The sequence below is a fragment of the Phoca vitulina genome, unplaced genomic scaffold, assembly GCF_004348235.1.
Source record: "Phoca vitulina isolate PV1807 unplaced genomic scaffold, GSC_HSeal_1.0 scaffold3, whole genome shotgun sequence".
In the NCBI taxonomy this organism is placed as follows: Eukaryota; Metazoa; Chordata; class Mammalia; order Carnivora; family Phocidae; genus Phoca; species Phoca vitulina.
This window is the reverse complement of record NW_022589706.1, coordinates 50099747-50117646: the sequence shown is the minus strand read 5'-3', so window position 1 is coordinate 50117646 and position 17900 is coordinate 50099747. Positions and strand designations below refer to the sequence as shown.

At 36.8% G+C, this 17900-nt stretch overlaps 1 protein-coding gene across 4 annotated transcripts in view; it reads right to left on the bottom strand.

Annotated features, from left to right (window-relative positions):
* Positions 1-14860: 14860 nt before the first annotated feature.
* YTHDC1 (YTH domain containing 1) overlaps positions 14861-17900 on the bottom strand; it is a 36126-nt gene continuing 33086 nt past the window's right edge. For all 4 annotated transcript variants that reach the window (XM_032400491.1, XM_032400492.1, XM_032400493.1 and 1 more), the window contains one exon: positions 14861-15868. In XM_032400491.1, the coding sequence (XP_032256382.1) occupies positions 15644-15868 (225 nt within the window). In that variant the 3' untranslated portion in view covers positions 14861-15643. The remainder of the gene's footprint in view (positions 15869-17900) is intronic.

Here is a 17900-nt window from a genome sequence, read left to right as displayed (position 1 = left end):
CATTGCTGATGACATGTGCAAGGGTGACAACTCCTAGAATTCAGTAAAATCACAATTTTTGATTCATACAGGGGAGTAAAGAATGGGGAAGTAAAGTACTGACTTACAGACTATATGGGCACAACCGTTAATTACAAAGTATATAGAGTGAAAAAAGCTTTGTTAACAGTTTTAGAAGGCTTGTAAAAAGAAAATGACAGCTCTTGGGTGCCTGGGTGGCTCAGTTGGTTAAGCCACTGCCTTCGGCTCAGGTCATGATCCTGGAGTCCCGGGATCGAGTCCCGCATCGGGCTCCCTGCTCAGCAGGGAGTCTGCTTCTCCCTCTGACCCTCCCCCTTCTCATGCTCTCTCTCTCTATCTCATTCTCTCTCTTAAATAAATAAAGAAAATCTTTAAAAAAAAAAAAAAAAAAAGAAAAAGAAAATGACAGCTCAGTTTAAACAATTATCAAATCGAAAGATGCTGTGAAAGAAGTTCTCCTTGGCAGTGTTTAGACTCTTTTCTTCTAAAGCAGCAGAAAACCAGCTTAGAATTTAATTGCAAAGATAGAAGAGCTACAAAAGAGACCCAACTCACAACCTTAACAGGCCTCCTATGCCAAAGTCAGGGCCTGGAAAGAAAAAGAATGGAACCCTGAGACCTGGGGTGGGGGAAAAAGCCTGAAAATCTTGAATCCCCAGATTCTTCTGGGTTCTGCTTCTGAGGGTAGGCTGATAGAGAAAAATCTATCAGGGGACACAGTAAGGTTTCCACCCAACTAAAGCTATGACTTGGTCATTTTGGACTCCTCGTATCAGTGAGACAGAAAATAGTTATTAGTGGGGACAACTTACTCTGACAGTTACTCTGATTAGGATCACAGTTACATGATAGGAAAGAAATAGGGATTGTTCCAAGACCCAGGAGATGTAAAGGAATGCCTAAAATTCAGAGAGATATGATCTCAGTGCCTAATGATAACTCTTAAGCATGTACTTGCAGCAACCATGTCCAAGAAGGCTAAGAGAACTTGAGGATGAAGGCTCATGTCATCCCATCAGACTAATAATTCAGAACAAAGAGCCAAACTGCTGGCCCACAGAGAGGGAAATATGAAATTTGTAATAAGGAGGAAGATGATAAATACTTATTCCCTCAGAACCAGTTGCACAGTGAGGACAAAAGGTTGTTCTTACTAACACCCCTTTGTAAAGGCTGAACTTGACCACCATGTTGAAAACTCTGTCACTGAATGGACTTAAGAGAGGGCACCAAGGGATAAGAGCATTGCAAAATGTAGACTATAGTTATCGTTAATTTTGCCCCACCTCACCTCTTCACTGCTTTCTATCCCGCCACCACCCTTGTTTCCCTTCAGCCACTGCATTATCGATCAGCTTCCTTAAAGAGATAACCAATCACTTACCAGCTGTCCTGCACAATCTTGCTTTCTGCCCGAGTCTCTCCGATGTTACTGTGTGGGACACCTATGAGAACCTCTGTTGACCACATGAAGATCCAAATACAGCAGAGATACACCATACAGAACCCTTGACAAATGGGAGACAGGAGCCATAATACATTCTCTCCTCTACCATGATTCTACATACCACTGTAGATGGTCCCAGCAGGATAGAAACCAGTTCTCCACAACAGTGACCAGGTTGATACCTTGGTACTGGCTTTCCCTCCTTCCTTATGTCACTTTCCTTTTCCCACACTCCTGTTTCATAGGATCAGTTCGAGAAACAAAATACTAACATGCAAGCCCTTGTCTTAACTGCAGCTTTCTGGGGGAAACTAAGCTAAGAGAGACATTCTTGAAAGATAAAAATATAGTGGCTGAACTTGAAATACGTGAAAACAAAAGACATGTTGGAACATAATATAAGGAAATCTCTTAGAATGTATAAACAAAAGACAAAGATAACAGAAAATGTGAGAAATGAGAGAAAGTATTAATCTAGGTAGGGGTCCAAGTAAGATAAACTGAAGAAAAAAAGAACTGAGAAGGTAAAAAAGCAGCAATTAGCAGAACAATGCAATGAAGTTTTCCAGAGTAGACATGTATGTGATCTTCAAAAACAGCCAATGGAGAGCCAAGCTGGATGCATAAAATTTTCATTACTATGAAATTTTAAACGAGGATAAATGGGAAATCCTAAAAGATTTGGGAAGGGAAAATTTTTGATTACCTGCAAAGGAACTGGAATTGTACTTCCCCCAGCATCTCATCAGCAACAAGAAATGCTAGGACAACAGATCAATGTCTTTATTTTTCTGAGAAACCTTATTAATCTAGAGTTTTACATCTCTCCAAATTAGCTATCAAGTATTCAGAAAACAGACTTTCAAATATTTTAGGCATTAAGACAAACTCACACATCCTTCCTACATCAGTCAGAATATACTACGTTATGCTGCAATAACCCCAAAATTTTCCAGTCTTAAAACAATAAAGGTGTATTTTTCTCTCATGTTCCATGTCCACTGCAGTTACACTGGAAGTTCTGTGTCAAATTATCCTCACCCCAGAAACCAGGCTGACAAAACTGCCACTATCTGGTGACTCTCACATAAGAAAAGAGGCTTTTCACTAAAGAAAGCAAGTTAACTTTAGGCAATAGAAACATACAAACCTAGAAGGTGGGTGGTGTGTGCAGAGGAAAAAAATATATGGTAAACAGCACTAATGACTATTAAACTTTCTCAGGTACTTATGTGAAGAATTTACTCCAATAAAACAAAACTCTAAACCAAGAAACAAAAGGAAATTGGAATCACTAAACAGTGATTCTGTGGATTTGCTGGGCCAAGTCCTATAGTCAGGTTGGAAAAGGAAGACACATGCCTCCAGCAGAAGACCTCTTGGTTAAAAAATAAGTGAAAGAGAGGATGACTGAGAAACTTGAAAAAAGTGAGGAAATGAAGAAAATTACTGGCGGGGGGTGTTGAAGGGAGTTGAGGAGGAGGAAGAGGTAAAGAGATAAAGAAAGAGGAAAAAGAGGAAGAAGAAAGATGGGGGGGGAGAAACCCAATTAAAATTTACCCTAGGAATATTATCCCATTCAGGAGCATGGGTGTCATGACATGTAACACATAAAGAAGCAAGCAGTATATTTGGCTTTGGAGTGAATAGTTGCAATATACAAAGCAAAGAAAATGGTATTTATGGACTATGTTAAGAATCAATCTACAAATGACAGAAGCTTTAACTACAGCTACAAAACAATATAAACGTTATCAACCTTGACAATGTAAAAACAGCGTATTTTAGAGTAGTTAGCTGAAGGCAGGAGGTTAATGGAGGTAAAGAGGTAAGTAGAAGGAGAGAAGAACCAATTTCCTCATCTTACAAAATGAAGAGACAAGTGAAGCTTTCTCTAAAAAAAAGATAGTGGTCACAGTTTCTCAGTGGAGGAATTGAGACTAAAAATATGGCTGATTTGGAAGGAGGCAAAAGTTTTATGAGGGTTGGATAAATTTATTAAATACATATATATAATCTAAACTTTATAAATTTTGAAACAGCTATATACTATTATTTAGAGATGTGACAACTATCAGCAAAAACACAAACTGAAATGGTTAAATAAGGCTGATCGTAAGATACTTCTTTTTCAATATAAGCCCATAGATACCATTTGATATGTTTAACCACAAGTATGAATTAAGTTTTTGCTAAGTTGGTTTTTTTCCCCTTCCTCAATGAAGTATTATCATTAAAGTCAAGAACTAGACAAGAATGTTTAGTTGTTAATCTTAACTATTCAGTACTGTACTGGAAAGCCTGGCCAATTCAAAAGAAAAATATGTAAAAATAATAAAATTTTGAACACAGGAAGAAAATTTGTCATCATTTGTGAGTAATATGGTGTTGAGAAAAATCAAACACAACAAATGAAAAATTATCACAGATTACTTAAATTCTGTAAGATGACCAAATATAAGAGCAGTATCAAAACTCAGTTTATTTCCAGGGCGCCTGGGTGGCTCAGCTGATTAAGCATCTTGACTCATGATTTTGGCTCAGGTCATGATCTAATGGTTGTGAGATCTAGCCCGACTTCCCTTCTGGCTCCACACTCAGCAGACAGTCTGCTTGAAGATTCTGTCCCTCTCTCTGCCCCTCCCCTCCTGACCCCTAAAAATAAATAAATAAATCTTTAAATAAATAAAAATCAGTTTATTTCCTAAGAGAGAAAAAAAATCAATCATAAGGTATTGTAGAATTTGTCACAATAGCAACAGAAACATAAAATAAATAAAAATAATCCTAATGAGAAATGTGTAATACATATTGGAAGAAAAATATAAAGATTTACTTAAAAACATAAACACATGAAAAAATGACAAGAACTACCATGTACCTGGATGGGTAATCTCAACATTTAAACTATTCTCTCCAAAGAGTTAATGGGCTCAATGAATCTATTTCAAAATCCCGAAAATATTTTTAAAAGGCACGAAAATGTTATACTATTATGGAATAATATTAAATGTACAAAAAGGAAAACTGAAAGTGAACAATACACACAGGGTGGACCACAGCTTTAAAACACTGTGGCCCAGGTGCAGACATAGATATGGAGATCAAGTATCAGAATAGCATCCAAAACAGAACCAGGTGTATACAGATATTCAGTGTGTGATAAAAGAGGCTTGGAAAATCATTCAGACATGATTACTCAATGATAAACGGTGTTGGGACAATATGCAATGAGATCCCAAAGCCATATTCTTAGAAAAAGAAATTTCAGATCAAATAGTACAGACTTAAAAAACTTTAAAATTTAAAAATATATAAAAGAAACTAGCAGTGAAAACGGCAGAAAATCAAGAGCCCATAAATAAACTACTTACGTATTTAACTGTATGAAGATTTAAACTTTTATATGAAGGAAGATACCATAAACAGATAACTGATCATTAGTAGAGAATACACATCACAAACAATTAATATTCATGTGTGTATTATTCATATACTTAAAGCATAATAAAAAAGTACTCACAAATCTATGAGCAGAGACTAGGAAAGGCAATTGCCATGAAAAGAAATATAAATGGTTAAATGAATTTATGAAAAGATGCTCAAATTTGTAAGTAAGTATGGAAACACAAACTAATACAAAAATGAAATAGTGTTTTTCTCCTGTTAGACTCACAGGAATTTAAGGGCTCTAAATATTCTAGTACTGATAAGAGAATATAGTAAATGGGCAAATCTCAGAGACTGATTAAGTAAATTGTACAACTGTTTGAAGAATGACTTGACAATACCTATCAAAATGTAAAATGACCAAACCATATCATTCAAGACTATCTTACGAAAAATAGTTTAAGTATTAAAATATAGGTACAAGAATATTCATTACAGCATAGTTGTAAGAGCAACATTTAGAAGTTCTGTAACTGTCCAAGGATAAGTAAATGGATAAAAGACATTTTGGTACATTCATTATTAGAAAATATGAAGCCATTAAAAAGAAAAAAAGGCATTCAATACGCACTAACTCAGAAGAATGTTCATGGTACACTGTGCAGTGCAAAAAAGCTCTTTGCAAAAATATACATTATTTTCTAAAATAATAATCTTAAAGCATACAGATGATTATATAAATATTTTTAAAAAGCCTGGAATAATAAGTATCAAACTGATAACACTGCCCATGGAAATTAAGATTGGAAAGTGAGACTATCACATTTTATGTACTTTTTGATTTAATATTTGTTCAAGGGGTATCTACTACTGTTATAATTTCAATAGATAATTATAGTACTTCAGAATTTTCCAAAGTATTACTTTACATTAAAAAAAAACAACCCCAGCAAATAATTCCTGGCAATCTAGCTCTAACATAGCTTTGAATACATTTTCAACTATAGTCCTCTCCCATTCCAAAACCCCACCCATACATCTATACCATTTCTAAATCTCATCCACTTCCCCAAACTTCATCATCTGAGTTTAAACTCACATTCTCCCTGAATATGTATTTTATTTTTTATTTTATTTATTTATTTATTTTTATTTTATTTATTTATTTGACAGAGAGACACAGTGAGAGAGGGAACACAAGCAGGGGGAGTGGGAGAGGGAGAAGCAGGCTTCCCGAGGAGCAGGGAGCCCGATGCGGGGCTCGATCCCAGGACCCTGGGATCGTGACCTGAGCCGAAGGCAGATGCTTAATGACTGAGCCACCCAGGCACCCCCTGAATATGTACTTTATCTCCATATAAGATTTAACCTCCTTGAAGGCAAAGATTGTCTTTTATATCTCTTTATCTCCCAAAGTATCCCACTGAAAATGTATCATACATTTTTGTTGAATTTAATGTAAATTTACTGACATGCTGTATTGAATATACTTACAAATACTAGTTCAGATTTGCTTACCCTTTTTAATGAAGCTCTAAGACTAGATAGTGTTTTTGGAGGAGGCAGTTCAAGATAGTAACGTACAAAAGATCCTGAACTTGTCTCTTCCCACAGACACATGGAATCTACAGCTACATATGTAATAATTACCTCTGAGAAAGACCTGAAAACTAGCTAAGCAATGCCTTTACATTGGGCAAATGAGAAAGAGGCCACATTAAGGCAAACAGGAGAGCTTGAGACCCAATCTCACCATAAACCCCACCCCCAGTGCAGTGAACCACAATTGGGAGGGAACTCACAACCCTGAAACTTCTTCCTGAAGAGCAAAGGCTTAGTCCCCCAAATTGGACACGCCAACTTTTTTTTTTTTTTTTAAAGATTTTATTTATTTGACAGAGAGAGACACAGCGAGAGCGGGAACACAAGCAGGGAGAGTGGGAGAGGGAGAAGCAGGCTTCCTGCCGAGCAGGGAGACCGATGCGGGGCTCGATCCCAGGACCCTGGGATCATGACCTGAGCCGAAGGCAGACACTTTAACGACTGAGCCACCCAGGCGCCCCTGGACACCCCAAATTTTAAGACCCCCAAAACGTATGGTTTGAAAGCTAATGGGCTCATGTCCATAAGACCCAAAGGACTGTAATGAACTGAGAAACAGCTCTTAAAAAGGGTTCGCATGCAGAATCACTCACCACAGGGCCCAGCGCAGAAACAGCTATCTGAAAAGCTTCCAAACCTGTGTGAAAGAAACTCATTTGCTAACCTTAAAAGCACTGGCCAGAAGGGCAGGAGTTTTTTGGGATACTCTCAGGGGATGGAGGCTGCTGGGAGCCACTTTTGACAACTTACCCCCCCTCCTCTCATCATCTTCATACTCTCCCTCTACCAACCACTCTCCAGAGTGCCAGAATTCCCCAGAGGGAAGCTTTTACACTCCTCTGATCCCCAGTTTTTACATCTGGTGTCCCTGACCTTATGGCTGCAACTCAGGGGAAGCCTTTGATCACTTAGCCCTGGGAGGCCTGTGGGGCTTTCATTCCTGGGTCTCATGGGCTATAACAATTGGGAAGGCAGCTCTTGGCAGATTACTATCCCAAGGGTACTGCACAGATAGCAGACAGAAGCACATCCTCAGTCTTTCTGAGAAAGAGGCCTATTTCCAGGAGCTTTGGCCTAAGGGCCAGCCTTCTGGTATAGCACACTTCTAGAGGCCTATAGAGATGCTCTCAGGAAACTGTTAAAAATAATAAATTCAGTAACGTTAATAGGCTACAAAATCAATATAAAAAATTTGTTGCGTTTCTATACACTAATAATGAACTATCGAAAGAGAAATTAAGAAAAAACATTTACAATTGCATCAAAAAGAATAAAATACCTAGCAATAAAGTTAACCAAGGAAATGAAAGACCTGTATAGTGAACACTATAAGACATTGCTGAAAGAAACTGAAGACACAAATAAATGGAAAGATACTCTGTACTCACAGATGGGAAGAATTAATATTGTTAAAATGTCCATACTACCCAAAACAACATATTCAATGCAATTCTTACCAAAATCACAATGGCATTTACAATAGAAATAGAAGAACAATCATAAAATGTGTATGGAAACAAGACCCTGAATAGTCAAAGCAACCTTGAGAAAAAAGAACAAAGCTGGATGCATCACACTCCCTGATTTCAAACTGCATTACAAAGCTATGGTAATTAAAACTGAAGGGTACTGGTGGGGCGCCTGGGTGGCTCAGTCAGGTAAGCATCAGACTCTTGATTTCAGTGTAGATCTTGATCTCAGGGTCATGAGTTCAAGGCCCACGATGGGGCTATACGCTGGGCATGGAACCTACTTAAAAAACAAAACCACAAAACAATGGAACAGAATCCGGAATCCAAAATTAAACCCATGCATATATTGTCAATTAATTTACAACAAAGGAGGCAAGAATATACTATGAGGAAAGAACAGTCTCTTCAATAAATGGTGTTAGCAGGGAAAACTGGACAGCCCCAAACAAAAAAATGAAACTAGATCACTATTTTACACCATACACAAGTTAACACAAAATGGATTAAAGACCTGAACTTAAGACCTGAAATCACAGAGATCCTAGAAGTAAAACATGGGTGGCGAGCTCCTTGACACTGGTCTTGGCGATGATTTTTTAGATAGGACTCTAAAGGCAAAAGCCACAAAAGCAAAAACAAAAAGGCGGGACTGTATCCAAGCAAAGCGCCTCTGCACAGCAGAGGAAATCATCAACAAGACGAAAAGGCAACCTACAGAACAGCAGAAAATACTTGCAAATCACATATCTGATAAAGGCTGAATATCCACAATATATAAAGAATTCGTAACAACTTAATAGCAAAAAAAGAATCCAATTTAAAAAATGGGCAAAAAGGGACACCTGGGTGACTCAGTCAGTTAAGTGTCTGCCTTTGGCTCACGTCATGGTCCTGGGGTCCTGGGATTGAGCCCTGAGTTGGGCTCCCTGCTCAGTGGAGAGTCTGCTTCTCCCTTTCCCTCTGCCCCCCCCCTTCCCCACTCATGTGTGCTTTCTCAAGAAAAAAAAATTCTTAAAAAAAATTAGGCAAAAGATCTGAATAGACATTTCTTCAAAGAAGGCATACAGATGGCCAACAGGTACATGAAAAAGTACTAACATCACTAATCATCAGAGAAATGCATATCAAAACCACAAAGTATTACCTCACACCTGTAAGAATGGCTATTATCAAAAAGACAAGAAATAGCAAGTGTGGTTGAGGATATGGAGAAAAAGGAACCTTGTACACTGTTGGTGGGAATGTAAATTGATTCAGCCACTGCAGAAAACAGTATTAAGGTTCCTCAAAAAATTTTATAGCTACCATGTGACCCAGCAATTCCATTACTGAGTATCTACCCAAAGAATATGAAAACACCAGTTCAAAGATATATATGCACCCCGACTTTCACTGCGTTACTTAACAACAGCCAAGACATTGAAACAATGTAAGTGTCCACTGGTGAACAAATGGGTATGGGTAAAGACAGGATACACGCATGCATGTGCGCGTGCACACACAAACACACGCTAGAATATTACTCAGCCATAAAAAGAATGAAATCTTGTCATTTGAGTAACACGGAGAAACCTTGGGGTATTATGCTAAGTGAAATAGGTCGAACAGAGAAAAAGGCCATATGATTTCATTTATACGTGGAATCTAAAACAAAAATCAAACAAAACCCAGACTCACAGAGAACAGATTGGTAGTTGCCAGAGAGGGAGGTGGTGGTGGGAGAAGACATGGGTGAAGGCAATTAAGTACAAAGGTCCAGTTATAAAAGTAGTCACAGGGATACAATGTACAGCATAGGGAATATAGTTAATAACGTTTGCATTAACTTTGTAAGGTGACAGACAGTAACCAAACTTTCATGATGACCATTTTGCAAAATATATAAATGTCAAATCCACTATCTTGTATACCTGAAACTAATATAATGCTGTATGTCAATTATACCTCAAATTTTAAAAAATATGACTGTGGGCTATTGAGTTAAAATAATGAGGCTCGGGGCGCCTGGGTGGCTCAGTCGTTAAGCGTCTGCCTTCGGCTCAGGTCATGATCCCAGGGTCCTGGGATCGAGCCCCGCATCAGGCTCTCTGCTCAGCGAGAGGCCTGCTTCTCCCTCTCCCACTCCCCCTGCTTGTGTTCCCTCTCTCGCTATGTCTCTGTCAAATAAATAAATAAAATCTTTAAAAAAATTAAAAAAAAAATAAAATAAAATAATGAGGCTCAAAATAAACAACAAAAACCAAAAAGCCTGACTTTATTGCATGCAATAAAGTCTGAAGCACCCACCAGAGATGATGATTAAATGTGACATTATAAAAGTCACCTTCGATTTTCCTCCTTACCCTATTTTTTATTATGCAACTCCAATGTGCTCTGAGCACCTTTCCTCCACATCCACACTCGGATCTGATGAGTCCAGTTACAAGACATATCCCTGTATGACTTCTGGATAAGCCCAAATGTACTTTAACATAATGTGTTTGTCCCTAATGATCCTGCGCCCTCATCCTCTATATTTTATTCAGATCTATGACCTCTTTCCAAATCCTTGACTGTACTTGCAGGGTCTTTGTTTCAAGGTCCAGTGAAAAAGAAAAGTTCCTCAAAGATTAAAAAAAGTTCTACTCTATTCTATCATGCAAGGTAATTCGGGCTTTGTCTTCTTGTTTGTTGGATTTATCTTAAACCAGTTTCCTGAAGCTGGCAAAATAGTTGAACAATTCCAGGCTTCAGTCACATACTGTAGTTCCCTGAGGTGAAAAAGTATCTCTTCTAGTGTCTGTCTCCTGAGAGCAAGTAAATCTCTTTCCCAGAAATCCTCAGAAAAACTCCCATGGCATTTCACTGGCCTATCTATGTATGGTAAAACTGCTCAGTTCTAAGCCAAGCCCTGGCAAAAGGAATGCCATGCCCTGACTGATTTAGGAGTTCCTAGGGGAATAAACTAATATAGGCCAATCAAGTCTACTCTGAGGATGGGGCCAGCTATTCCTAAATCCTCAAGTCTACTCTGAGGATGGGGCCAGCTATTCCTAATTCACAAGGTGGGACAGGATACTTAAGTGATAGTTAAAGAACTGTTAGGATAAATAAAAGAATGGTGGCCATATAGGAAATCAGTAACATTCACCATAACCATTATTTAACATTTAATAATAAAAAGTCAGTGGGGTCTGTTCTCAAATTCTCAAAACTGTGTGTCCTCATGGCAGTAATGACAGCTGTTATATATTACAATGTATGTTTCTAAAGATATCTGCTTACAAAGTATGATGATAGCCCCAGTTTTTGCATGAGGTTTTCTATACAACAGAACATGGGTATGTGATTTTGAAATAAGACATGACAAAAATGGGGATTTAACCTTATCCAAAATCCCCAAAAGGAAGTCTGTATATAGTATATATTTCATATGCATTTAAAGTTTGAAAACACAAAAATAAAAAAAGAACAAGTTAATGTTCTAAGCTTAAAATTAATCCCAATACATTCTATCCCCATAGATTTCAGTTAAAAACTCTCTAAAGTTAAATAGATGGAAAATACTTCATCTAAAGGGAATGTTCCCATAAAAACCACTTAAGTCTTAATTTGTATCCGAGCACCTGGGTAGCTCAGTCGGTTAAGCGTCTGCCTTCAGCTCAGGTCATGATCCCAGGGTGCTGGGAGCAAGCCCTGCATCCGGCTCCCTGCTCAGAAGGGAGCCTGCTTCTCCCTCTCCTCCTCCCCCTGCTTGTACTCTGTCAAATAAATTAAATAAAATCTTTAAAAAGTCTTAATTTGTACCAAAATTCTCATCTACTTCTCAAATATACTACAAATGAACAGGGAAGTACACATCTTTGCATTCGATAAGCCAGTTATTTGCCAACTGATTTAATATTTTCAGCTAAAAACTGAGCTTACATTTCAGAATCACTGAGTCCCTTAGAAACTTTGAGAGGCTAACTGTAGCTGCCTGTCTTCTTGCCTACCATATAATTTAAAAATAAAGTTCCTTTCAGTGACATCAGTGGAAGCCAAATCTACGACAAGAGTTTACTGACCTGTTACACCCTGAATATCATTAGTAGGATTGAACAGTCTTTCAGATGCCACACAGACACACAGAAAGAAGAAACTGAAAGGGAAACACAAAAGTGTGAGAGTTAGAAACGAGGAGGCGGCAAAAAATTAGATGAGCCGGATGACTGTAAATTAAGCTGTTAAGATTCCTATCCCTATTACAGTGAACTTGAGGTCTAAAAGTTCGCCACCCACCCCACAAAAAGGAAGTTTGGCCCAATAATGTCATGTGCCTCATTTTAATAAGTGTACCAAATTGCATTAGGCACTTTTTCTATCCAAATCAAACAATTTTAAAAATCAGGATAAAACGATTCATGTGTCAGTCACCCTTACCTTGAGGTCAGGAAACTCTAGAATAGTCAGTGAAATGCTGGCAACAATTCTCATTTCCTTTTTCTTATTCCATACATCCAACATCCCTTGGGATAATTTTAATAGTATGACAAAGCAGGATCTATGTCCTTCAGAAGAGTGACCAATGCATTCTACAGCAGGATGAAAAGAGATATCCAGAAGAAAGCTATGCCTATGACAAAATATTCTCAGTGAGTGAAAAGTCAGACATTCAGATAATAGTTCTATGAGATTGTGCATTAAATTTGATTAGACATCTGTTACTTTGTCATTTGGAAACTGCCCTTCCTGATGTAATTCCCCTGGAGCTGACTGTATTATCACCTGCCTCTTTTGCCTCCCACACTGGCTGGTCAAAGAACCCCACTTCCCTGAACACACATTAGATCAGAACTGTCTCCATGAAAACTATCATGGCTATTCAGTGCTTCTGAGGAAATGATACTCAGTGGAAAACTGGTCTCTCTCCTTCTGACACTGGTGAAGTATATGGATAATGGAAGATTGGAGGTGGTGATGGACATTTTTAGAACACTTAGACTACAACTAAGAATAAAGCCATTATAGAGGGAAAGCAAAGCCAAGAGAGAAGTGACATACCTGAATTCAATTTCATTCCCTTGAACTTTTACTCCAGATAATAAAATCCCAGACTGATTTCTAAACTTTGAATAACTGAATTTTCTGTTTTTGACTTGAACATATGGGACTGTATGTTACCAATGTAGAGATTTTTAGAATTAACATCACAGAGTCCATGGAAAAAACCATGCCTCTCACAGTAAGAAAAATTATCGTCTTCAATTAGCTAATCAAACATTTCAATTTTACAGGTCTATTATTTTGACTCCTCTGAATAGGGGAAAAAAATTATAAAGCAATCTTTTATACCATGTTCCTGTCAGTTTTCTCATCAAAAAAAAAAAAAAAATCAGGAGAAAAGTTACTGTGAGGATTAAATGAGCTAACGTAAGTATACAGAATAGTGCCTATTAGTAAGAACTCAATACATGTTAGCTTTTTAGAATAAATTAATTGGATAGTTAATAAGCTTCTTAACACCCAAAATACAAAGCATAGGTTAACTTCTAAGTGACTGGACACTTCAGGAAAACCCTCTCCTTAATAAGAAAAGCTAGAAGAAAATATGTTTAATATCCTTAGTAGAATCTAGCACCATTGTTTTAAACATATATTATGTTCTCTTTCCAAAACAGATCAAGTGGCTTCCTTGGAAACACTAAATTAGATAAAAATATGGAAACTTGCTCCATCAATTGCTACTTTTGTCCTCTTGGGCAAGTTTAATCTCTCTGGGCCTATCTCCTCATCTATAAAAATAGGAAGTGGGATGTTACAGGAGGATGAAATTAGTAATGGAAGCACAAAGTACCTTTAACTGTTCAATATGATTTACAATTTCTTATTAGTATTACTATTATTTCAGGAAAATGACTTATTTCTTAAGATAACATTTTTGGTGATTCCACTACATCTTAGAAGTTTTCAGTTTAAAAGGCATGGGGGAAAAAAAAAACCCTTAGCTATTAACTTCTATTAACTTTCTGATGAATACAAACATCAGTGAAGTGACTTCACCAATATCACCGTTTTCAGTCTAATTGAAGGCAATGCAACTAGAACCCAGGTTCCCTATCACCTAGCGAAATGTTCCTTCTTCTCTACCACACTGCACATATTTAAAATAAATCCTTAGGCTTTATTTTTGAAACAGGTAAATAAAACTACTGATTATGAGTGCATGGAAAAAATATTCTAAATGCCAGGGAGAATATAAAAGCAGTAAACTGACAGTTTTAAGTATCTTTCAAGAGTGAAGTTCCTGCATTCCCCTTTTCAGACCAATACAGATTAAATATAAAATTGTGATCATGATTTGGTACAGACTGCAAGGTAAATAGGACACCATGAAAAAAGTGGTCATATACTTAAATACCCCAAATGTTTTAAATATTCAACTTAATAAAAGCCAAAATTTCAGGTATAACTCAAGAAACTGAAATGCAAAAAAGTCTTTCATAAACTATATTCTTGTGCGGCCCTTTATTTTATATAGCTTATTACTATTGGGAAGGATTGATGGATAACTTAAACTATGTACCTGTAAGAGGTAATTTAAAAGTATATTTTAAAAGTAAAATAGAAAAACATCTTTAAAATAGTCCACTTATTGAAGATGAAAACAACAGAAAACCCGAAATAAGAAAACAATCCTGTGACCAGAGTAGATCCAAAAATGTTATCAAAAGAGTAAATACTTAACCAAATATCAACATAATTCCATCAAGTACCATTAGTTCTTATATTAGAAATAGAACTAGGCTTTTAACATAATTGGCCTAGGACAATCATTTCTGCCAAAATATGCAAAAAAAAGGGGGGGGGAACCAGGGTTCCTATACTTCCTAAACACAAAGCATTATGTTATGTCCACTAATGCCTAAGAAAACAAACTTGCATCCAGACAAGAAAGAAGTACAACAGGTTAAGTGTCAATCTTTACCAATTTATTTTATACAAAACAGTAGCAATGTAGAATATGGGAATTATCTTCCGCTGCCACACACGCAAGTTGTGAACATTCCAAGCCAATGTATACAGTTTGGAGGGGAAGGCTAAATGACAGCATCAACCATGCTACTGAACATAGGAATTTTTTATTTAAAAAGATTAAAAATTAGATAGCAATGTCTTCTTAATATTGCTCTCATCATTGAAGACTGAAAAAAATAAAAAGTGACTTTTTAAGATTAAAAAAAGAGGGAAAGGGAGAAACAAAGAGGCTGCTACAACACTGCCATACTGTCAAACCATCATACTTCAATATTTGCATACTTGATAGCAGCATTATTTTTACTGAACCGTGTGCAACTACGTTTAGAAACACATCAAAGCAAAATATCATGGCAGTCATCAATCAAGATCCAAAAAAAAGAAAACAAACAAAAAATAACTCTAGGATGAACACACTATAAGTAGATGAACATTTATGGAGAATGAATCATTATCTACATTCTTGGACTGTTCCATTCTGCTCCAACAAAAGTGTCAACTCAAACTGTCAACTGTGCATTTTTGGAGGATTTGAGTTTTTCCAGTTCTTATTATACTGCATGCTTGGAACAAAGAGGGATTTAATTAACCCTTCTACACAATGAACTTTAAGTAGACCGCTGAAAATAAATTTACTACTTGTAAACACACACACACACACAAAAAAAATACAAGATTTTTTTATCTTTAAACAATCAGTGCTTCCAAAAGCGCATTATCTTCTATATCGACCTCTCTCCCCTCGGTCTCTGTCCCGGTCACATAATCGCTCTCTTTCTCTTTCTCTATCACGTCCTCTATCTCGTTCTCTGTCTCTTCTGTTATCTCTAGGGCGGTCTCGCTCTCGCTCCCGATCTCTTTCACGGGGTCTACTTCTCCGACCACTGACAACAGCTTGTGTGCGACGAAGGAAATCATCCACCCTCATGTCATAATCATGCTAGAAAAGGTAAGAAATGGGTTAGGTATGTCAAAAAAAAAAAGAAATTTATGGTCCCTATATTGTAATTACTGTACAGTAGAGAAAAAAATCTAGAGAAATACACTAATGGATTAATTCACAAAATGCAATTTTGATACTGCTTAGAAAAAGGATTTTGATGTCTTACTAGACACCAACAACAGAAATTATTCAAATCCTGTTGAAACTCACTTCGTGCAGTTTGCTATATAACTTCAATGACTTTTCCATCTAATTTTTTTAATAAGATTCAGGCCAAAGTAACAACGATCACAGATACAAGGCTGATGCCAACTATGCTAAGTTTCATCAATGTTTTTCTGCAATAGGTGAACCCTACTTTTTTTTCCTTCTTTGATTCTACAAACTAACCTGACCCAAGTCTGCCCTCTTATGGTAAAATGAGGAATTCTTACATTCCAAATTTTCTTTCAAACTAAACCAGTTAATGACAACTTATGAAATAGGACGTGATTTTAAGAAAATACTTTAGTAAGATTGTTAAGTCTACTCCACACAGATCTAATAATACATAAAAGGCTGAGGAGGATGAGAGAGGGTAAGATGAGCAACTGTCCAAGTTGTCACCGTGGCTACTTATAATCTTGTTCCCTGCTCTAGCTTTCTACTCTTGGTTCTCAACTCACCTTTACTTAACTGAACTTGGTCTTTCTTCAAAGGTCAGCTCAAATACTCAGAATGTAAGGTTCAAAACCACAGTTCCACTCTACCTCTCACATACAATGAATACATGAATATATTAGCATAAAATATATACACTAACCAAAAAATTACATAAAAAGGACAAGTACCCTTTAGTAAAAGAATCTTAGAATTCCTATTTTGAAAATTATGTAATCATTTATACCACCACAACTTGGGATGCCTGGGTGGCTCAGCTGGTTAAGCATCTGCCTTCAGCGCAGGTCATGATCCCAGGGTCCTGGGATCAAGTCCCACAACAGGCTCCTTGCTCAGCAGGGAGCCTGCCTCTCCCCCTGCTTTTGTACTCATTCTGTCTCTCTCTGAGAAATAAATAAGTCTTTAAAAAAACAAAAACAAAACAAAACAAAAAAACACCACAACTCATCTTAGCCAACTAAGATTTCATCATACATAGGCTGTGTATTTCTTCCTGTGTGACTGAAAAAAAAAAAAAAAGTCTATTAGTCAATTAGGATTCTCAAATTGTTTCACGGAATATTAAAGATCCTAAAATGACTTGATTTTGAAGAATTAGTATCTTTACGAGAATAAGAAAATAATTAACATAAAAGTATCTCAAAGATAGGCTGGGCTACTCTTGACTGGCCCTCTCAAATATGCATGCTCTTCAACTAAGCAGGAAGATAAAGAATATTTATTTGGCCCAGCCAAAAAACTCACGTCAAGTACGGCAGCGGGAAGGAGGTCGGGGATGTCCAAACTGTACATCCTACTTTAACAACCAAACTACCTTTCTAAAACTATCAAATTTACACACAAAGGAATCATAATAACAAGTACAAGGAGACAATTTCAGTTTAAAAAAATAAAAGTACTATTAGAGGGAAAAAAAGAGTATCAACCATTTAATAAACAATCTCTAACTAGTATAATGAAAACCCAAGAAATCTCCAACTAGAGATTGCCTTTCATTCATTCTGTTTTGAAGTTATCAAAAAAAGCTTTCCATATCAACCATATCAAATTATTAGAACCAGTAATTACTAAAGGACAACTACTCATCTGCCTTTCTTAACATCTGTTTGTCATTTGTTAGCATCGTCTTAAGAATCAGACAGTGGAGGTGAATTGATAAAATCTGGCAGAGAAACAAATAACTAAATGAGACTAGAGATGACCTGTTAAGTAACTTAATACACACCATCTATCCTGTGAAAACTAAGTCCGAATATACAGAAAGCTTAGAAACACCTATTTGCAATAATAATTAGTTATAACTGAAGACCCCTGTACCGAAAGAAAATATCCTAGTTATGATATCCTTATGACATTAGCTAAGAGTTAC